We start from the raw sequence: 22572 nt of genomic DNA, 5'->3' as shown, positions 1-22572 counted from the left end.
TTAAAAAATATGTTGATATTTGTTTTTCATGTAATTATTAGGATTTGGAAAAATGAATCCGAGGAACATAACCGATACCGATCCAAAGATATAGTACCAAACTCAAACATAAATTGATTAAATATTCTAATTATTCAAAATTTTGTTATTTAGAAAACCGAATCTGATCCGAACCGAAGTATTTGGGTATCCGAATTTATCTAAAAATAGATTTATATACTTATATATATTAATTATTTTTAGATTTAACGTATATAAAACATCAAAAATGATATTTTAAATTGGTTTAAATACTTGAAAATATATATAGATAGTCAAAAGTAAATATCTGAAATAATTAAAGTATACTCAAATCACCAAAAATACTTAAAATAATTATTGATTTCGTATCCAAAATTTTAAATCAAGTCAATTGATATGTTAAGCTTAAGTATTATGACATATGTTATTCAAATTTATACGTAATATATTATTTTATTTATACATTTTGAGAAATTTAAAATATATAATGATTTAAGACTTTAAAAATAATTTAAATTAGTTATCCAAACCCAAACCAAACCCGCAAAGATCCAAATCGAACTCAAACCAAAATTTAGAAACATTCTAATAAGGCTGAAATCTTTGACCCCGAAAACTCAAAATACAAACCGATCAGAACTAAACCCGTATGGGTATCCAAAAGCCCATCCCTAGTCATTATTATATATCGTATTTTATCATCATATAATTAATCGTATTTTATATGTACCATCATATAAGTAATCATATAATTAATAGTATTTTATACATACCATCATATAAATAATTACATATATTATATTTTTAAAACTTAATATGAAATATGAAAACCATAATTTGAGTTGGTATTTCAAATTGGGCTTTGTATTATATTTTTCTTATATATATTGACAATATTTTTTTATAATGGTTATTGAAAAATAGTTTAGTAAAAATCCATTTTTGAATATATGTATATTTTTGAATCAATTTTTGATATAAATCAAATTTGAATTATTATTTTGATTTGAAATATGTATATAAAGTTTAAATTTTGTTTTATGGTTAGTTTAGAAAAAAATTTTTTAGGGAATTAGATTGACCCATTTTGATATATTTTAAAAGTGGCCTAGATAACTTTCAATTTTTTAAAAAAACATAAGCCCATTACTTTTTTTTCTTAATACTACTATCCTTGTTTTCAAACAAAAATATTTTTTTTTAAAAGACTTCAATCCATGTTTCCAAACACTCCAAATTTTTAAAAGTCCTATTCAAGTCTCCAAACACTCCAATTTTGTACATGAGTTTTAATAAGATAGATTTTGCATAATTTGTGTGTACTTTCGTTTGTTATTTCCAAGAATTGATTTTAAAAAAAAAAGTCATTAAAAATATCTAATCCGCGACAAATAGTTTACAAAAAATCTCAAAGTGTAACCGAATAATTGAAAATGAGATTTGCTTCGATAAATAACACTAGTATTAAATATTAATCTAGAAATTAGGAGTAATCTAATCTATCAAAATAATCCAATTTATAAATAAAGAACTCAATAACCAGACGCTTCAACTTATCTCTCTCTCTCTCTCTCTCACTCAACAAAAACCCTAACCGTCTCATTTCTCCATCACCATGGCTACTACCACCGCTACCTCAGACGCCGGCGAAGGACCAGTGATGGCCCTCATCAACAAACGCCTCCGCGCCCTCCGCAAGAAACTCAACAGAATCACCCAAATGGAAGAATCGATCTCCCAGGGCAAAACCCTAAACAAGGAGCAGCAAGAAGTCCTCCGCTCCAAACCCTCCGTCGTCGTCCTCATCGAGGAGCTCGACAAGCTCCGCGCTCCCCTCTCCGCCGCCGTCTCCGAAGAAATCGCCCTCGCCACTCACCACACTTCCTCCGATCAAACAACCGCCGTGGCTCCGGAGGAGGAGAAGGAAGTCCAAAAGCTGGAGGATTTGGTGAATCTGTTGTACTTTGGCTCGCTCTTCGAGGTGAAGTCGCAGAGCGAGCTGGCGTCGATTATGATGACGAGGACGCACGAGAGAGGGTGCTGTTTGGTGTACGATACTGTTACGGATGAGTCCACGGATCTGTTGTGTGATAAAGATCTGGACTTGATCTCGCGCCTTTGGGGGATGATGGTCTCTAGGCCTGCTGATTCGAGTTTGTCTCATAAGAATGCGTTGGAGCGTTGCGTTGAGCATGCGAAGCTGTGGTTAGCGAACTCGGATCAGCCGATTGAGTCTAACTGTGATGTTTCGTGTAAGAAAAATACCAACTTTGTTTTTGAGTTTTTGAGTTTTGGTTTGGTTTTAGTTATTGAGGTTTTCGTGTGTTTCAGATGCTGTGTTGAGAGAGAAAGTGAAGAAGATTATGGGTTCTAATTACTTTACGATTACACCGGAGATGGTAGTGGCACCGGTTGAAGCAGCGGCTGAAGCTGGTAGCTACGGTTCTTTCCAAGTAGCTGCTGACAGTGAGCAAAAGGTATTCACTTTTTTAGTGTATATGTGAGATGCAAAGCTCTAACTTGATCTGAAGGAGGAGATTAGTGATCAGTTTGTATTCGGATTGTGCTGTGATTCAATCGTAAGAGTGAAATGTGGAATGAGAACATCAGTAAGCTAAGTTGTTTGGATAGGAATAGGATAGAGAAGTACATATCTTAAGTTGCTTGTTTGGTTGTTAGAACTTGGAAGTGTTGTTTTGGTTTTAGAGGACACCGAAAGGACACTTCATCTTGGCTAGAACAAGTTTTGTTGTGTTCTACTATATGTTTCGGGTTTATTCATGCGAGTGGTGGTGAATTACAAATCGTTACAATAATTTTATGCACTATATGGAAATGTTGAGACATGTTTCTGAATGTCTAGTTATGTGATGTTTGAGAACATACAAATCCATTCCTTTGTGGTCTCTTGAGCAAGACTGATGTTCTCTGTTGTTTGCAGGAAGAAGACGCATCAAACTTTAAAGAACAAGAATCTTATGTTAATGATCAATCTGAGCAGCCAAAGGTAATCTTGCGAAATGCGAAAGTATCTTTAAATCGATTGCTCGAGGCTGAATCTGATGATTTATTTTATTTTATTTTATTTTTGGGTTTGAAGGATGAGTCAGTAGTGACGGAAGGAGAGGTGGTTCAAGGACAGCAGGAACAAGGCTATACTCAGGTGGAAGGAGGGAGGTCAAAGAGAGATTACCAGCAGCAACAGTATGTGCCACGAGGATCCCACCAGAACCAGAGAGGTCATAGAGGTGCTAGAAGAGGTTATTCCAATGCCCCCCGGGGAGGTCGAGGTGGTGGTGGTGGATACTCAAACGGGCGGTATGAATCTTATGATAATTCAGGTGGAAACGGTTACCAAAGGAGCCACTACAACAACAGAGGAAGGGGACGTGGTGGTGGTGGTGGTGGTGGTGGAGGAAATGGCCATTCGTACAACAACAACCACCAAGACTCTAATGTTAGTGTTGCGTCTTAGCTTTACTGTCTCTTTGTGGCTTTTGAGTGCGTCTCTCTATGTTTTCCGCTATAACTCATATATAAGCCGATCTCGGGTTTGGAACTTTAATCAAATGGCGCTCTTTTGTTATGTATGAACTTTTGTTCGTCTTTTGTGGCCATCAAAATGATCCGTTCTTCTTTTTCTCTTTCATGAGAGCCATTACATATTCATCCAAAAAGCAGTAACAATTAGCGTATGAAACGTGGCTTGTAGATTGTCCATGTATGCAGAAGAGGGGGCATCAAGTAACAAAAATCTGTTGTGTATCTCAAATTTTCCATCACTGTAATGATACAAAACCCATTATGTTCCTCTGACGAGAATCATGCAAACAATGGAGTTCTTGCACTGTATAATGTTACACAAGTTAAAACCTATGTTACATGGAAACGGAAGCGGGTACGTGGAAGCGGAAGCGTAAGGAAGCGCAGAAGCGAGATTTTTTAAAATATTAGGAAGCGGGTACGTGTTGGAAGCGTATATCCATATAAATATATATATATATATATATATATGCAAAATTTTTAAAAAATTAGGACTAAAAATTATATGATTTAAATTTGAAATAAAACATTTATTCATTTATAATAATTTTGAAATGATTTTATATTAAAATTGTAAAAATACACATAAATTATGTTTACAAAAAATATTATATTAATTATTTTTAATACTTCATAAATAATTGACACTATGTTTCAATATGTGCTATATCTTTAATAAAAAATCTCAATGCATAAAGATAATTTATAGTATTATTTTTGATATTTGTATATTTATAACTCAATATTCATTATTATTAATTTTTTTTATTTTATATAGATTAAAACTATGGTTTTATATTTTATTGATATACATTGTATTTTTTTTTAAAACGGAAGCGTGATTCCAAAACGGAATCATAAGCTTCCAACAGGTTTTTAAAGAGAATATTTTAGAAACGTTTTGGAAGCGAGATTCCGCAAGCTTCCACGAGGTTCCGATTCCGATTCCGGTTCCGAAGCGGGAAGCGGACGTCCGATGAAGCTTCCGTGCAACGTAGGTTAAAACTATAATACATCCAATTCTATGATGAAGTTGGTGAAGAAGAAAGCTATTGTTTTCGCCTTACAACATAGGTAAATCCACTTCCGCAATATACTTTGGTCTCTTTAGTCTGCAGGTCTCCACTTCCTAAGCTCACCAGTTGAGGATTGGTCTGATCATTGGTATCTCCAAGACCTAGCTGGCCATGTTCACCCCATCCCCATGTCTGAACTTCTCCACTCTCTGCAAGGCAGGTTGTTTGCTTAGAACTCATAAAATCTGAAGAACAAAGAGATGTATTGCCTCTCTCCCCCATTTACCTGTTACAGCAGCAGAATGCTCAGCTCCTGCTGCAATTTGCACAACTTTAACTCCATCAAAACCATGAACTTTCTCCAAGAGAGTTTCAGATGAACCTTCTTGCAGTTGTTGCTTCTCGGATTGTTTATCAAGGGTGTTACCAAGCTTGAACACTTTGCCATCAACTGTTCCACAAGACCATAAGAATGAGTTCAGTGAGAGATAATGAAAGTTATTAATTCATCCACAATGGAAATTACCGGTTAGCAGTAAAGCATGATTCCATCCTAAAGCAACATCTCTGAAAGATTCATATGAAGGCAAACACTGAGGGGTTTGAACATCAGGGCTGCCGCAGAATCCTCTTCCCCAAGTGAACAACTCTCCATTAGCTGGTCAAGCACATCAGAAGACAGGGTTTAACAATTACATGATTCGAATCAATCAATGAATCTGAGAATGAAGAGAGTTAAAGGATTAATCAAACCAGATAACGCTGCACTGTGATCTCCATTAGCTGCTATACGAACAACCTCAACATCTTCTAGTCCAGAGACAGCACATGGAAGGTTTACTGATTTTGTTCTCTCTGATGACACACCTAGCTGTCCACGTTTTCCAGATCCGAATCCACACACTTGATTCTCTGAAGACCACAAAGATAAATCAAATGGAGAAACCGGAGAATGAAGAATCAGAAGTGTTACCTGAGAACAAGACAAGTGAGTGGCGCATACCACAAGCTACCATCTTCACACTCTTATCAACAAAGTAAGAGACTTTAGCTGGAGAGGTGAGTGAGATGTTATCACCAAGACCAAGCTGACCAAACGAGCCATTCCCACATGTAAAAAGGGAGCCAGAATCTACACATACAAACAGACAAGTGAGATCAATCTCTCTCTTTGTGAAATTACAAAACATTTTCATTTTAAGTTGACCTGAAACAAAAGCAGAGTGACTCCATCCGGCTGAAGCTTGAGATATAAAATAGTCGTCGTCAAAGAAAGATAGTAACTTTGGCAATGAAGTGTTGAGGTTGTCCCCATGTCCTAATTGACCAGAGTTTCCTCTTCCCCATGTGAACACTTTGCCACCTGCAAAAGAAATAAAAGAGCATACTTTAAGCAGCAAACTTGAACGAAGATTTGGGTGTTTAGTTCACCTACCAGAAGTCAAGGCGATGACGTGAGCGCCGCCGCATGCGAGCATCGAGATGGAAGGAAGTGAGGTCAGCGAGAGAAGCTGCGGGAGATGCTCGTCTTGCAGCTTGGAAGTCCCTAACTGGCCGTCCGTGCCTGCGCCCCAGCTCCATACTTCTTCTTCATCAGCTGGAGATGGAGCCTCGTTGAGTTCGGACATTTATCTGACGGTTGAAATTAGGTTTCTTTGAATTTGATGGTTTGGTCGTTGCGTACTTTTGTCTTAACGACCAAACCGGCTGTGAGTGTTATTATGGTTTTAGTTCTTATGAAATAAATTGATTTTAATCGGGTTTAAAATTTGCCTATAATATTTCGTGATCGTTGAAGAAATAAAATGATTTTAAATTTCGTTAGCTGATTTTGGAGTTACACATGAGAGTCCTATGATTTTAGATTGTTGATAGTCAAGATGCTTTTTATATTGCAACTAACCGGTTTTAAACCATGGCCTCCAAATCTAAGTGATCTCTAAGACAAATATTTTCCTTATATATTTTTCAGAAAATCTATTGCCTCTTGTATATCTTGTATCATTTTTAGGAGACTAGGTTAAGATGAACATTATATATTAAAATTATTTTATGTATTATATCTTTTTACATATTATAAAATAATAAATATATATTGAATAATAAAAATTCAGTAACTATTATATATACAATTAAATTGGTACGAACATATAAATCAATTTTATTAATCTAAACAATATTTTTTTTATTTGATAGGATATGTAATTAAATTTAAATGATATTAACATACAAAGTATATTTTTAATATTAATGTCTATTATATGATATTTTCTACTCATATGGTGTTTTTGATCATTTGTATCTTTAATAGCTAAAACTTTAAATTACTGATAACAAAATTTTCATTGTGAAATTAATAGTCTTAGTAATTTATAATTTTTAAATAAAGTAAAGTTGTCAGTGTTCGTTCAAAGCTTTTATCAAAAAATTGTTCAAAGTAATTTTTGAAACTAAAATATTTATGTATTTTATAGAGTTTATAGTTTAATTTAAAACGATAAATATATATATTTTTTAATCTTAATAATTAATTAAATTAGACTTTTTACTTTTATGATTTTGTAATCATTTGTATTTTGTCATAACAAAAATTTTAAACCATGGATCACAAAATTTGAATGTGAAACTTTTAACAGTTTTAGTAATTTATAGTCGTTTTTAAAAATTCAAAATATAACATATATATTAAAATCTAAATTTTTATTATATGGTTATTGTGATTGTTTAATTTATTTTAATATTTTAAAATTAAACAAATATGATAGAAGATACACTAATTTTTATCAAATTTTTTTTAAAAAAAAAATTTATCAAATTTTTTAATATTCAAAATCATTCATTGTCATATATACTTTAGCCATATTAGAAAATTCCGTAACATTTATTTATGGTTAGTTTAGTCAAAATTTTATTATATAATTGGATGAACCAACTTATTTTTTCTAATGATTCAAATAATCAACCTAGTGATGACACGTGATTACAAAAATAAATTGTAATGTTTCTCAATTAATATATATAGGATTACTATTTTATTTGTTTTCTTTCCTGTGTGATTCTCAATTACATTTAAGTTGTAATATCTTACTCCCTCTGTTTCTTAATATTACATATTCTAGTTTTTTCACATATTTTAATAAAACATATTAAATTTGCATAATTTTTTTGTGTTTATCTTTATTCCATAATTTTAAGCCAATAAAAATTCAGTAAGTGCAATTAAGTTTTTTGAAATTTGAAATTAATTAATAAAACATGTTTTGAAAATATAAAAAATGAATCATTTTAAAAAAAAAAAAATTTAGAATATGTAATATTAAGGAACAGAGGGAGTACTACTTAGTAGGCGGCATATAAAAATTTCGACAGGTTGTCTTTTTTCACATATCACTATTACTAAAAGGGAACTCCAATAAATCTGATTTTATTGTGCTACAAAGGTAATCAAATCACTTAGCGGGTTATCTCCACTCACACAAATTATTATATTTGGAAAAGGAAAAACACAACAAATACCACACCATGACATTGTGTTCTCCGTTATTCATCAGCCATCATGAGAGGTTATGTAGGTTAAACACATACAAATAATTTGATCTTGCTTGCAAATGATCCAAATCCCATACGAACAATTAAACACACACAAATTTGACATACAGTGAGCTGAACAAGACAAGTCAGTTGGTTTCATTCTTGTGCTGTGAAAGGGTGCTTTGCATAATGCGGTTGGCGTTAGCTTGCTCGAGTCCCTCACGTCTATGAAATTCTTTGATCTGCATCACAACGAAAATGAAAAAAAAAATGTCGAACAATATGTATCATAATATGTAATGAATGTAATCGCTTTGTACCTCATCAATCGGTACATCTTTGAACTGTGGAAGAACTAGACGTTGAACAAACTCAATGAATGAAGCTGTGATGGGTTCAGTTACCCCGTCTGCAAATTCAATCGCAACTTTCTCCGACGCCAACGTCACTTGTAAGAGTAGACCGTCTTCACTCTCTGAAAGATATTTTCATACATTTCAATAAAGGTTACAGAATAGAACAATTCAAATGAAAATTTTTAATAAGAGAAGAAAATTAAACCGTTAAGAATATCTCCTCCGACTTTGTTCAGTTTGAATCCATTTTCTTGGAAGTACTCTTGGACGTAGTTAATGTCACTGAAACGATGTTTAAGTCGATGAACCGCAACAGCAAGATGGTTCAATGTGTAGCCGTGGATAAGCGCCCATGCCGCATACTCACTCTCTCTTTACCATTCATACATATAATTAAAACGTTGATCAGCTCTATAACCACCAAATGTATTAAGTAAAAGTTATATATTATTAATGTTTAAGAAGTTATCTGATATATATATACTTGACAAGTTGATTAAATTCGGCGGATGTTGGCTTTTCCCAAATTAAAGACCCCAAAGTACTTGAAAGAATCGCTTGCTTACCACCTTCTGGTTTCAAATACTTCCTTATTATCTCCTAATTAACCATACATTTGGAAAATGTCAAAAAAATCATGTATAACCACAAATTAGATACGTCGAAGACTCTCATAATGACAACATTATGTTCGTTGTTATCCATACCTGTGATTCAAGGCTTAATTCGTCCACAAGAAGCTCAGCTATAACAAGCCGTGGCAAAGGGCCATTGCCTAGACCGTGACCATCACCCGAGACGTGAATATCCGGAGGAGAAAGCCACACAAGTTGTACTTTGTTTTTTGGAAATTCAAGTCTGCCTCCAATTTTATATCCATAATCCATGAAAAAGCTCGACAAAGATTCTATCCCATAACCATCAACCTAAAACACACCCAAATAAATAAACAAAATCAGTGAGAGAACGCTCCATATTGTAGTTAAAAGCATAAAAAGGAAGAAAAAAAAATTGTAGCCTACTAACAAGCACAATGGACCCTACATGAAAGTTTATACTCCATGGAAGTTTGAAAGCCATTTATCTTAGTCATAACTCATAACTCATAACCATAATTTCAAAAATGATGCACTTAAACTCTTATATCTTCTTTTTTCTTGAAAACATTCTTAAACTTTTGATGTGTAAAAAACCAACGTGTTGGGCTTAAGACAGAGCCGGGCATGCGCAAAGTTAGTATTAGGGATATATATCTCACATCGGGAATTCTAAGGGACATTAAGTAATATATAAATGGTTAGGGCTAATCCACTAATCACTAATTGGTTTTAAGTTGGAAACTCATAATAAACTCGAATCTAACATGGTATCAGAGCCCAGATCCTAAATACCCTAAAAACTCCTAATTAATATAATCTTATCCAACCGGATATAAATGTCGTAATTGACTCGCTCGACCGAATATAACTGTCTTAAAATTCCGAGATTTCTGACTGATAAGAACCATCATCTCGAGAAGAGGTATTAGGGATATATATCTCACATTGGGAATTCTAAGGGACATTAAGTAATATATAAATGGTTAGGGCTAATCCACTAATCACCAATTGGTTTTAAGTTTGGAAACCCATAATAAACTATTAGAATTCCTTAGAATTCCCAATGTGGGATATATATTCCTAATAATTAGTTAAACCAATTCTTGAATTGTAAGTTAGTACCTTGAATGTCCTGAAAAAGAAGTGGTCGTAGGAGATCTTTTCGTTGTCCATAGACTGAACTAGTTCCCATACCGTCTTGGCCATCGGATTCTTCCTCAAGTACGTTTTAAGTATACTTTCAAGCACATCACGAAGAAATGTTTCACTTCCTCCCTGATTACACAATATAAACATGTATTTATTATCACGCTGATTAACTGATCTGAATTTTGTAAGAATTAGAAAAATATTAGAGAAAGAACCTTGAATGATGAAGCGTGAGGCAAGTCGAGAGTACCCATGTTGTAAGATCTTTGAGCTCTGTGAGTATGAGAAATACAACTTTGCTTGATTGTTGTTAATCTTATATCATATAGTAGATTCGTACGTAATCATGTTAAAAATGTTTAGTGTAATTAACTATTATTATTTGAAAAAGAGCGTCGAATAGGCCTGGGCAAATAAACCGAATCCGATAACCCGAACCGAATCCGATCCGATAAAAATGAATCCGAACCGATCCGAACCCGATGTAAATACCGAATGGATCTTGTTTTGTGGTATTTTGGGTTATGGGTATTATCCGAACCGAACCCGAATCTAAATGGATATCCGATAGAACCCGAAACATTTAAAACCTCGAAAAGATCTTATACCAAACATGATCTCAATTCCTAATATGTATCCAAAATACACTAAGAAATATTGAACATCTAAAATACTTATCTATTACATGAAGGTTGATGGTTCTATTACATGAATGTTGGTGGTTCTATTGCATGAAGGTTGATGGTTGAAGTTGGCCGTTGAATCTTTAAGTATTTAGATTTAGATTTTGTTTTCGTTAAACAATGTTTCTCATTTCATGAGAACTTGGTTTTCGTTTTATGCTTTTATTTATTTGGTTTTCTTTTTATCAGTAAATATGTTTACTTTTCGTTTGATTTTGAATGATCAAGGTTGATGTTCCTTATTTTTGAATCGATTTTACTTAACTTTTGGTTACAAAATAGGTACAAATCAGATATTTTAAAATTGAAGAACCGATTTTACTCATGTTTTAGTTCTAAAATAGGTAAAAATCAGGTACTTTTAAACCGAAAAATCGATTGGGACCCGAACCCGAAAGTATATTGGGTTGTGCCGGTTCTTTGAAGATTTACTAACCCCGACCCGAACCCGATAGAACCCGAACCGGTCCCGAACCGAACTTTCATATAATCCGAATGGGGCTGATTTTGATAAACCCGAAAAACCGAAACCCGAATGGATAAAACCGAAACCCGATTGGGACCCCGAATGCCCAAGCCTAGCGTCGAAAAATACCAATTGCTAGCCGACAGTAATTAAACTGAATTTTATAGGGATAGTGGAAGACAATCGTATAAAACCAATAAATTATCGAACGAATATTTGATGGGATAGTGGTAGCTCAGTTAAAGCCACGAAGTCAACACAAGCCACGAAGTCAACACGTGTACGGCGTGCAGTAACCGTATCTATTCACATCAGGGACACGAGACGAACAGATATATTAGAGCATCATTATTGGGAGTTGATACCGACAAAAGTATATCAAAAATTAATGTTCATGTTTTATCATGGTTTTAGTGGGTAATAAATTTTTTTGCCATTTATTTAAAAGTGAATCAATTAAGGTTTTAGATAGTGACTGCGGTTTAAGCGGTGCGGAACAAGCGATTCAACTGCAGTGCAGTTTTAACAGTTATAAAAATGTATAGATATATAATATATGTAGAGATTTTTGTTACTGTTAACTGCAGAGTGGGGCGGAACGATGGTCACCATTCGAAGCCTAAATGTTGAAACCCATGTTCGGAATCTAGCGCGAATCGGACGGTCGGTTTGGGTCTAGCGAGTTGGAGAAAAATCAGAGATTAATCGCCGATTAATCGGGGATTAATTTTTAATGATTATTCAATTTTCTGATATATTATAGATATGAATAGATGATTTCCGTTTTAGGTAATGATATTATCTATGGAAAGTGGTTTCTGAAGCTTAAATATAAGGGACCGTTCGCGAGTTCGATCCCAGTCTCCGTTTTTTGCTATTTTTTTTTGTTTTTTTCATTAATAGCATAGTTGTAAATTTATCTTCTTCCCCAATATGTTTTAGAGTTTCGCAAACTTAATTGCAAAGCCGCCACAGTTTTGTTCCACTGATTTCATCTGTTTCTTTTGCATTTTTCTTGATGTTTATACTTAATATTTATAGATTTAACATCTAGAACTCGATTATAAGCTCAAAACCTCAAAAACTTGAATTTTTTTTTATGACTCCGAGTTATTAGCCGAATAAGACAAAATCGTCTCGCTTAACCTCCGCTTAGCATTTCCCTGCCGTTTAATCTGGCAGTGCAGCCGCGTTTTAGAACCTGGGTTGAAACCTGTAAAAGTAGTATCTGACGAAAATCTATGCAGCGAACCAAATCAATCTTCTTTCCTTACTTTTGACCACCCTCAATAGAAACCGTGACTTGACCGTAGATGCTTTAAAAAACCACAATTTAGTTCAAAATCATATATGTTAACCAATAAAGCTTTTCTTTCTTTAAAAAATCTACAGCAAAAAAAAAATTTCTAAAAAATTAAAAATAAAACTAGAAAACTTTATTTTTAAAGAAAAATATTAGTAATTTAGAAAATTACAACAAAAAAAATTACATCAAATAAATTTACAGATCAAATTCTACGGTAAAAAAATATAAAGCTACAGTCCTTCACGAATCTATCTTAATTTGGCTTGTATTGCCCACCTTGTAATCCCTCACATCAACTTTATTTTATTTGCTTCAAAAGTCCAAAAAGCGGACACCAACATATGTCCATGTCAATAAACAAAAAGTTCAAGAAAATACAATCCCAAAGTACAAACCCAATATAGTTTAGGGGAAGGAGAGACAAACCAAGCCAACGAATATAAATATAAGAGAGCCTTTCTACCGTGAGCTCACGAGACAATTTTGTATAAGAGTTTTGTTGTTTATATACATCCCGCAAGCCAACCACCATCAGGAAACTTCCACATCAACACCCAGCTGAAGCAACCCTGCATTCACATTTCCTCTGTCACGCCTCTATATATATACCAAAACTTACTAGAGAGATATACAGGAGCTATGCAAAATCACCAGACCTTGATAACAGCGGCCCCGACTTGTCATTGGCCCTGCTTATACCAATTCTTCTCACCGTGGTTGCTCCTCCCTCTGTGTCATTGCTTATAAGCAGTTGTTCCGCAAAGTTTTTCAGCCCCTGCAGCATAGTGGACGAAATATTGTCAATCAGCAAATGAAGAAGTTTCCCTTTTAACTTGAATAAGCTGACATGTCTTCTCAAATAAGAAAAGACACCTTAGTTCCAACATCTCCAAGCAAATTTCGAGCTTTCTGGTTTACAGGAAGTTGAAGCTGCTCCTATAAGATTGAAGTTCGCATAATATTAAAAAGGATAAAGGGAATATCACATTAACGCAAAAAATATGTTAATACAGACATATATGGATCAATTCGATTAAAGAGAAGCCCTACCATGTCAGGCAGTTTTGTGCTCTTGCCTCCAAAATAATTATACAAGTGTAGCATGCAAACATTCGTGACATCCTGCCACCAGAAACAGAATCAGCACTGAGTTACCAATTCGTGGGTGATTCAATTAAAGAAACCATGATTATGATTTGATTTTCAACGGCTAATGATGCCTGCTAATAGAACTCCATGTGGTTCATAGTCACAGCTATAAGATAAATGTACCTGCTTGTATTCCAGCGTGTCCAACTTCCCATCCTGCAAAAAAAAATGTTACAGGACAGTAATCATTAGAAGATATACCAAAAGAAAATGAAATGCTAGAAAGGAGAATTCTAATTCCTGATATGAACTCAAAGACTAAGTATTTGACAACTACCAATCACTTTTACATCGCATATCGTCAGCATTGCTCATAAAACTTAAAAGGACTCACCAGACCACTTATCAAATCATTCAACGACTGCAACTCATTCTCAAGCGAGTTGATATCTCCACGAGCCAAGGTGACCTGTTCAGCATAACCAAAAATCACATTTCGTTGGTCCAAGACTGTATCAACACACTACATATACATAACAATGAAAGCTAAATTATATCTAAATTCAATACCTGGTTCTTGATTTCCTTGGAGAGATCAATCTGCTTCTCTACCTTATCATCCATATTCTGAATCTTTTGCGTTAAATGCCTTTTTGCAGCCTGCAAAACCCAAACGATTATGATCCACACATTAATAAATCACCAGAAACACCAAAGACTCACCGCAAGGGTCGCAGAAACTTGCTCCAGATTCTTAGTCAAGTTAGCCACGGCAGTAGCCATGTTGGCTTTCGTCACATACATAAGGTCAGTGAACGAGAGTCCCTAACCAATAAACCAAACACAACCATTTTGTTTAGTTCCCCTAACATGACACATTCACATCTAAAACTTCCATCTCACCTTCCACCACATATAACCATATCCTAAAGCTCCCAATGCCGCAGCAGGAACCGCAAGTGCTTGCAAGTTTGCTGACACACACACACAAATAAAATCAAGAAAGACAAATGATGAAAAAAAAAAAATTCTCCGACAGAATATGTCACAAAAAAGTACAAAGTTTCAATCTTTACATACCACCAGAAACTCCATTCATAACCGTTATCTGCCGAGCCGAAGCTAGCTGACGAACCTCCATAGCCAAACGACGAACCTGTGCAGCTATAGCATCGGAGACATCAGAGTCTCCTTCCTCTCCAGATCTCTCCATACCCTTCACCAGAGACTAATCCAATTCCAAATCAAAAAGGTTAAATTTTTAAAATTAAAAAAAAAAGAAGAAGCAAAATTGATGTAAAGTTACCTGCAATTCACCCAATATATCAGATAATTTACCGTTCTTCATCATGATCGTGCCGGTATAACCTTACGATCCAACAAAAAAAGGAAGATCCATTTAGTAGTGAAGCACAAAGAGAGAGAGAGAGAGATGAGCTGAGAGAAATTGAGAAACAGTACCTGCTCCGGCTAAGAGAAAGATCCTTGATAAGCCGATTCCGGTTTGCATCGCCATAGCTCCGGCTGTTTTTTACTCCGCCGCCGACTCGTCGAGCTTCTCCGTCTCGGATCGAAGAATTTAATTTAGGTTTCAATTTTTTGTTTTTTTTAGAGTTACGTAACGTACGTGCTTGCTTGCTACGAGTTTGCTAGTGAACGACGCCGTATCAAGGTCAAATTCAACTGCCGTAACTCGCGGCGGTAAAAACCGTAGTGTCGTAGTTGCCTTGCCTTCAACTTTTTCAGTTTTCACCTACATATTTGCTGCTACGTGGCACGTGACAAATCGAACCAAAATTAAGAAATAATCGAAGCCGGGCCAAGTTCAAGTCAACACTGGGGTTAAATTATATTGATCTTATAATGTATTCAGAATCAAGAAAATAAGTAACAAATTAAAAAAGCGGTATCTTCTTTCGATTTATTCCACATTTACCAAAACTTAAAATTTAAACCTATAAATAAAACAAATTTAATGCCACGTTCAACATTTCTATTTATTAGTATATTTAATACAAATACATACTTTCTCATTTTCGTGTCATTTTGACATTTCGAACAGATTAAAAAAATAATTGAAATATATTTAAATTATTATTAGTTACATCTATTTGACCGATAGTATTTAAGATAAATAAAATTGTTTATAAAATCAATGCAATTTACAATTACTTTTAGCTGGAAATAAATATAATTTACATTAAATTCTAAAATGATATTTTTTATTTAACAAGAAAATGTTATAATCACATTTATTACGAACAGAATGAGTATACTGCATGTCTATTATTGTGTCTCCAAGTGAACGTTTTATGTTAAACTAACAACTAGAATGTACAAGTACTTCCGGAACACTTACTATATGTTTCTCTGGCAGCAGAGAGGAAGATGTCAATGTCATGACCAAAGTAGAACTCTTTTAAGAGTACATAATACATCAGACATATTTGGCCTCAGCTTAGCCTCAGACATTGCAACATATTGGCAGTCAAAGAAGCCCCTTTGTGAGGACTGTCCTTCAAGTTTTGTGTTTGTTATCCTAAAAAACTTTCCTTCAATCTCCTAAGTAAGGTATTGCGTAATCCACCAGATTTAGTTCCACTCCGACTTTTGCTTGGTCTATAGTTGGACGTCGCAAGAATAAAACCTACAAATTTGATTTCACTTGCTACAACAGATCATAAAACCAAAAGAAGAAATGTACCAAAACCAAACTTGAAACAAGATTGTCCTATGCATTTATCATTGAACCTTAAATTTATAAGATAGAAAGACAATTCATGAAACATGTGGAATACTATGAAAACTTACTAATTTAAAAGAAACCATAAAAACTGGCACAACAATCACCACTTCAACGCCAGAATGGCACCACGAGTCCCCCCAAACACTTCAGTGTTGTATACAAAAATCGACCAAACATTTAAGAAAAATAAATGTGACTGGAGTAATCACAATGAAGCGTTAAAGGGAACTCATGGGGGCATTTGACTCTCTTCTAGCTTGGCCTGATAAAATAATACTAATTGCATGCCTATTTATATATCACTGCAATTTACAAAGGTCTCCAATCAAAATTTTCATAATGGGGCCAATAATCATATATTCGAATAAATCAATTAAAGAACGTGTGGAAATTCGATTATGTGAAAGATGAATCGAGTCGAAATGTTGGGCTTCGTTAGGAATTTGACAGAATATTTTTATTTTGTCCCTCCGTTTGCTTGGAAATATTTTGAAACGACAGAAGTATTCTTTTCACTGATACTCTATGCCTTTTCTTCTTCTTTTGTTTATGATCACTCATCAAATTAATGTGTATACCATATATTCTCCATAACTATCAGTTAATCGTTTCTTACATCATTAATTTGACTTTGAATTTTCCAATTCAATATATAAATTTGATACAATCATACGATGCACCACGTATGGGGCTAAAGAGTTGTTTTTTTCTTTTGTTAACTAGTTAGTTTCAAAGAACAGTCGATTTCAGCTATAAGAACAACAATTCATTACATCATTTATTAGTGTGTATATATATATATATTATGTTGTAAGACTATTTTTTGTTGATGATCATCATTTTTTTTAATCAGCTGATCAGGAACAAGATGTTACTAAGCTTTTCTCCAAATTATAATACAAATAAGTAAAAATACAAAATTAACTATTGAAGAGTATCTCCTTTTCAAAATGTAGCAAGAACCGGTATGGGCACTTCTAGCACATAAAATATAACAGAATCTCTACGTACGTTACGTGTTTAGATCCTTTCTATCTTGTGAAAAGCCGTAAGGACTTTTGGCAAAATTCTTATTCTCCTTACTCTTTCCTTTTACCCCAATTAGCGTCTACATTCAAAATGCTTTCCTTGGTCATGACTTCTATCATGGACGATTTCACTCCATCTCTGGTCTCATAGAACATTAGGGTTTATCCTCTAAGACTCTAACTATATATAGAACATAACTACTTCCATCTTCTCAAACCTTATATCAACCTCTTGTGTTCATATTTCCACCCATATATAATGCAATGCTAACCTGTAACATATAAACTAAGTATCAATATTCTTGGTCGGATGTCTCCTAGAGTTCCTCTGAGCACTTCATTGGGTATACAATTTCTTATGAAGATTACCCACTGAAGTGTTTGGGGGAACTCCTGGACCCATTCTACGGTTTCAAATATAATACATCCAGAAAATAAGGTATTCTCAATTGATGCTAACACTTTTTTTCCTCTTTTGCTAATAACTATTATTATATTTATTTTCAAATTCGTTATAACTATATTAGTCTTATGCAAATGTTTATCAAATTCAGACGAATATATAATTGGAAATATCATTTTGGAACGGATTATATCTTATATACTTTTCCAAATTTTCATTTTACATTTGAGTATAGTACGTTGTACATTTCTATTTAATAGTATATATAATACACATAAATATAGTGCATGTTTATTATGTCTACACGATATATATACATAGTATACAATCATATGTATGAAAAGTACAAATTCAATTCCAGTTACAAAAGTCAAACGTTTTATGATAAACTAACAACTCAAATGGACAAGTACAAAACTCACATTTTATGCCAGCGTGCATTAATCTAGCAGCAGCTAGCATACTTTCAGAACTAGTCTTAATTTCAGTCCACGAAATCTTAAGTTCAAAAGAAAAGAGAGAGAATAAGACAAAAAATGTAATATGTAGAATGTGATGTTAAAGACGGACCCTTTCCGAAAACAAAAATACATACACTCATAATTAAAGACCTAAACTATCTTCGGCTGGTGCTTCACCTGTCACGTGGACCTCTCCCACGAGTCACCACCGAAGAAGCACCCGGAGCTTTAACTCTCCGTTTCTCCGCCAGCGGAGAGGAAGAAGATGTCATTTTCATGACCGTCTTTGAAGTAGAACTCTTCATCTGAAGCTCTTCAAGAGTAGATAATACATCCGACATATTTGGCCTCAACTTAGCCTCTTGATTGAGGCACTGCAACGCAATATTAGCAGCCAAACAAGCCCCTTTGTGAGGATACTGTCCTTCAAGTTTTGTGTCCATTATCCTAAACACTTTCCTTCTATCAGCTCCTAAGTAAGGTATTGCCCAATCCACTAGAATTCGTTCCACTCCGACTTTCGATTGGTCTACAGTTGGACGTCCTGAGAGTAACTCGAGCAAGACCACACCGAAGCTGTAGACGTCGCTTTTTGTGGTTATTCGACCCGTGGAGACATATTCAGGTGCTGCATATCCATGAGTTCCCATCACCTGAGTTGATACGTGTGTTTTGTCTCCTTTCGGTCCTTCTCTCGCCAAACCAAAATCAGAAAGCTTTGCATTGAAGTCCTGCACATGGATGAAAACCAATAAATCTCTCTATAAGAAGTTTTATGAAAAGATAAATATACATTTATAAATTTAGACTGAAGCTTTGATGCTGAGGTTTAACTAATCTAGACTGAAGCTTTGATGCTGAGGTTTCAAATTTTTAAAAGTAAAAAAAATATTTAAACTTTCAAAATAAAAATAAAAATGAACTATTTTGGTCAATTATTTTTTGAAGATTATTTTTGGTGACAAAAACTTAAAAGAGTTATTTAAGAGAACTGTCCATCAAAATATATATGCTTATAAGTTATAACCGATCAGTTTTTGATTTTTTTAACAAACTTTATAGTATTCGAACCAACTAATATTTAAAGTTTAATTAAATATGTTTATATTAAATAGTATATTGAAATATTTATTATTATCCAAACATTAAAAAAAGAGTAAAAATATTTTTATTGGTTTCACATAACTTCTACATTAATAGAAAAAAGCAAACAAAAAAAATGTGCTAAAACCAAATTGTAAACAAGACTGTCCTATGCATTTATCACTGAACCACAAAATTTAAAAGATAAAATTTTGGCAAACAAACATGTAAAATGTTGTTAATTCACTCGTACCGAATCTAGTAGAATATTGGAGGCCTTGAAGTCTCTATATATGACTTGTGCATCGTGAAGGAAAGCAAGCCCTCTCGCGGCACCAATTGCCACTTTCATCCTTGTTTTCCACGGAATCGGCTCTGCCCCACCTACATAATATACCCTCAAATATATACTTTTGAATATACACATATTAAAATTAAACCAACATTTATGTTTTTAATAAGTGTAAATTGTGAGTTTTTATATTTGAGACCCTAAATTTTATAAATATGTTTTACAACACATCAAATATAAATTTAATATGATTTTTTCCAAGGGACTCCAAGATAATTACGAGACAATAGATTATAGATCTTACTTAAGGACAAGTTTACTTACGTCTAAAGAGATGACTTTCTAAGCTTCCTTTGGGCATGTCCTCGTATACCAAAAGCCTAATGTAATCACCCTTCAAGCAGTATCCAATTAATTTCACAAGATTCATATGGTGAAGCCTCCCCAGATAGTCAACCTCAGCCTGTAATAAAAATCAGCAACTCCTTATAAATTTTAATTTTTAACTCTAGGGCTAAATCTGATTCTTGAACACAGAGCTGATGAGCCTACGTACCAACCACTCCTTGTGTCCTTGAGGCGTATCGTCTTTAAGCTTTTTGACAGCAACAACGATGCCTGATCCTGGTTTTGAAGGCGTTAACGTCCGCTCGTTAATCCATCCTTTGTAAACATAACCAAAACCGCCTTCACCGATAACACTATCAGGTCTGAAGTTCCTAGTGGCTGTCTTTAGATCGTTAAACGTAAAGGCCTTTAGCGTGGGAGATGCTAAGAGAACTCCTTCACTCTTTGGAGTGGGAAGAGAGGTGGAACTCCTGTCATCGCTGTAAGATGGTGGTGCTATGGTTAGGCTTGAGAGGCGAGACGATTGGCTCGGTTTGGCATAGATTCTTGAGGATCCTGATGATAATAAACACTTTATCTAATCATAGTCGTCTCAACTCGTTTGATCAAGAGTTATAAATAAGTATAACATATTACAAATATACAAGAGAGAAGAAGTGTATTTTTACATACCACAATATGGACTTTCTCTGCTATCTACTTTTGCAGATGAACCAAAGCAATTACCCATTAGAAAGAATCAGCGATAGAGAAAGAAATCATACGACAAACTGAAATCAAGGTATACAATGTTTTTGATGAAGCAACGATGTGAGACTATAAATCTTGATGAGGAGAGAAACAAAACAAATAGATAAGAAAAATAACAAAGGGAAAATGGGAAGAAGAAACAGAGGATAGGGACAGGGTAATATGCAAGAAAAGGGAAAGGAATTGAGATGGTCTTTGTAATTGATGTTTGGTCAAACAGAAACAAACGTGTGCACCACCCATTGCTGGTTTGGTCTACTACAACTTATCTAATATATATATTTTACATTTTACTAAACTTTAGTTCCTAAAGTTTGATTTTGTATAATGGCATGGTGTTTGACGAAGACTGGTCTGGATATTGTTAATGGATATATTAGATTATTAGAGGTGAAGTAGAAAACCTCCGTTTGTGTTCTTGTAATTATATATACATCTTTGAAACATAATACAATTCAACAGACTTCGTATCAAAGTTTATTTTTCTCACTAAGGTTGTCTAAGTAGGGTATACGGGTCAAAATAGGTTGGAAAAATAATGTGGAAGGGACATGTTACAAATCTCACATATTACTAATAACTAGGGATTAACCCGGGCTACGCCCGGGATTTTTATATTTTTCTAATTTAAGTTGTTAAATTATTTATATTTAGGTTATGATATATATTTATATAAATGTTAAGATGTATGTTTTAATTAAAATTTATTTTTAAATTTTAACACGTTAAATTAACATATTTTTTACTATTTAAATATTTTTTGTAATTTTATTGGCTATCTAGTTATCATATTTAGCAAAACTATCTGTTGAGTGTTGGAATAAATGTTTTAGATATTTAATTAAACTGCATAGTATTTTCGGATCGACCACATGCTCAACAATCGATCAATCCGTAAAAAAGATGGTCGATCTTCTTGGCGAGGTAATTACAATTTTAGCAAAAATATCTTTGATTTTCAAATTTAAGTATATAACTATTCTTTTGAATATTATTTTTTTTATTGTATTTTTTGATTAAATTATTGTATCATAATGTTTATGTAAATATTTTTTGTGATGTTTGAATTTGTGTTGTTCGTATACTTAACCTAGATGATATTGATCATTTGTTGTTTTTATTTATTTTTTTTAATCAGAAATTGTTTTTATTTAAAAAAATTATTCATATATAATATAATAGTTTAAGTTTGGAAGATTAATCTATATATATAAATTATGTATATTTTTAAAAAAATAATTTAAGATATTATATATTGAGTAACTGAATTTCTTATCTTTAAAATAAAATATTTATATTTTTGTCTTCATGTTATACTCACCAATCCATCATTGATATTTATAACTCAGTATGTTTTTAAAAAAACTTAGTTTTAAGTAATAAACGAGTTTAATAAATTAAATTCATCACCTATAATGTTCTCTAAACTATATTTGAAAACTCTCTAAAATTATATTTTAAGCATAATATTACTATTATTTAATTTTAAGCATAATATATGCAAAACCAACTTAAATTATATTTACAATAGGACTATCCTAAACCGGTTAATAAACCAAAAACAATATTAAACCAACATGAACCAATACCTGATTCGGCGAGGAAGAAAGTGTTTCAGGATAAACGCTTGAATGATTATTAACTATAATGGTTTGATCATGAAAGAGTTAGTATGAATATTAACAATTGTAAGAATACCTTT

At 33.5% G+C, this 22572-nt stretch overlaps 5 protein-coding genes and 1 non-coding gene across 6 annotated transcripts; 2 read left to right on the top strand and 4 right to left on the bottom strand.

The window, feature by feature from the left end:
- Positions 1 to 1559: 1559 nt before the first annotated feature.
- LOC103835629 lies at positions 1560 to 3666 on the top strand. Its single transcript, XM_009111812.3, has 4 exons — positions 1560 to 2273; positions 2353 to 2498; positions 2963 to 3028; positions 3122 to 3666. Exons 1-4 carry the CDS (start codon positions 1637 to 1639, stop codon positions 3494 to 3496), a joined length of 1224 nt encoding a protein of 407 aa, XP_009110060.2. The 5' UTR covers positions 1560 to 1636; the 3' UTR covers positions 3497 to 3666.
- A 97-nt stretch (positions 3667 to 3763) lies between these two features.
- Positions 3764 to 6654, bottom strand: LOC103835628 (ultraviolet-B receptor UVR8). The gene is made up of 8 exons (XM_009111811.3): positions 6016 to 6654; positions 5788 to 5943; positions 5554 to 5712; positions 5334 to 5492; positions 5107 to 5238; positions 4867 to 5031; positions 4571 to 4789; positions 3764 to 3894 (listed from the first exon to the last, which is right to left on the bottom strand). The coding sequence occupies exons 1-7, from the start codon at positions 6206 to 6208 to the stop codon at positions 4614 to 4616; spliced, it is 1140 nt and encodes a 379-aa protein (XP_009110059.1). The 5' UTR covers positions 6209 to 6654; the 3' UTR covers positions 3764 to 3894; positions 4571 to 4613.
- Positions 6655 to 7973: 1319 nt separating this feature from the next.
- LOC103835627 lies at positions 7974 to 11205 on the bottom strand. Its single transcript, XM_009111810.3, has 7 exons — positions 10431 to 11205; positions 10189 to 10341; positions 9175 to 9393; positions 8952 to 9067; positions 8673 to 8839; positions 8432 to 8586; positions 7974 to 8353 (listed from the first exon to the last, which is right to left on the bottom strand). The coding sequence occupies exons 1-7, from the start codon at positions 10467 to 10469 to the stop codon at positions 8258 to 8260; spliced, it is 945 nt and encodes a 314-aa protein (XP_009110058.1). The 5' UTR covers positions 10470 to 11205; the 3' UTR covers positions 7974 to 8257.
- Positions 11206 to 12854: 1649 nt separating this feature from the next.
- LOC103835626 lies at positions 12855 to 15462 on the bottom strand. The gene is made up of 12 exons (XM_009111809.3): positions 15221 to 15462; positions 15066 to 15127; positions 14840 to 14987; positions 14663 to 14733; positions 14483 to 14584; positions 14330 to 14419; positions 14154 to 14228; positions 13943 to 13975; positions 13721 to 13792; positions 13544 to 13606; positions 13327 to 13445; positions 12855 to 13239 (listed from the first exon to the last, which is right to left on the bottom strand). The coding sequence occupies exons 1-12, from the start codon at positions 15273 to 15275 to the stop codon at positions 13218 to 13220; spliced, it is 912 nt and encodes a 303-aa protein (XP_009110057.1). The 5' UTR covers positions 15276 to 15462; the 3' UTR covers positions 12855 to 13217.
- Positions 15463 to 15605: 143 nt separating this feature from the next.
- LOC103835625 (probable serine/threonine-protein kinase PBL4) lies at positions 15606 to 21611 on the bottom strand. Its single transcript, XM_009111808.3, has 5 exons — positions 20793 to 21611; positions 20329 to 20675; positions 20097 to 20235; positions 19734 to 19864; positions 15606 to 19128 (listed from the first exon to the last, which is right to left on the bottom strand). Exons 1-5 carry the CDS (start codon positions 20848 to 20850, stop codon positions 18571 to 18573), a joined length of 1233 nt encoding a protein of 410 aa, XP_009110056.1. The 5' UTR covers positions 20851 to 21611; the 3' UTR covers positions 15606 to 18570.
- Positions 17844 to 17936, top strand: MIR395A (microRNA MIR395a). Its single transcript, NR_128649.1, has one exon. It is a non-coding gene; the product is annotated as a microRNA MIR395a (primary transcript).
- Positions 21612 to 22572: the final 961 nt, after the last annotated feature.

This window comes from Brassica rapa, chromosome A08 (genome assembly GCF_000309985.2).
Source record: "Brassica rapa cultivar Chiifu-401-42 chromosome A08, CAAS_Brap_v3.01, whole genome shotgun sequence".
Taxonomy (NCBI): Eukaryota; Viridiplantae; Streptophyta; class Magnoliopsida; order Brassicales; family Brassicaceae; genus Brassica; species Brassica rapa.
Note: the sequence above shows the minus strand (reverse complement) of the source record. Positions and strands in the feature narration are given on the sequence as shown.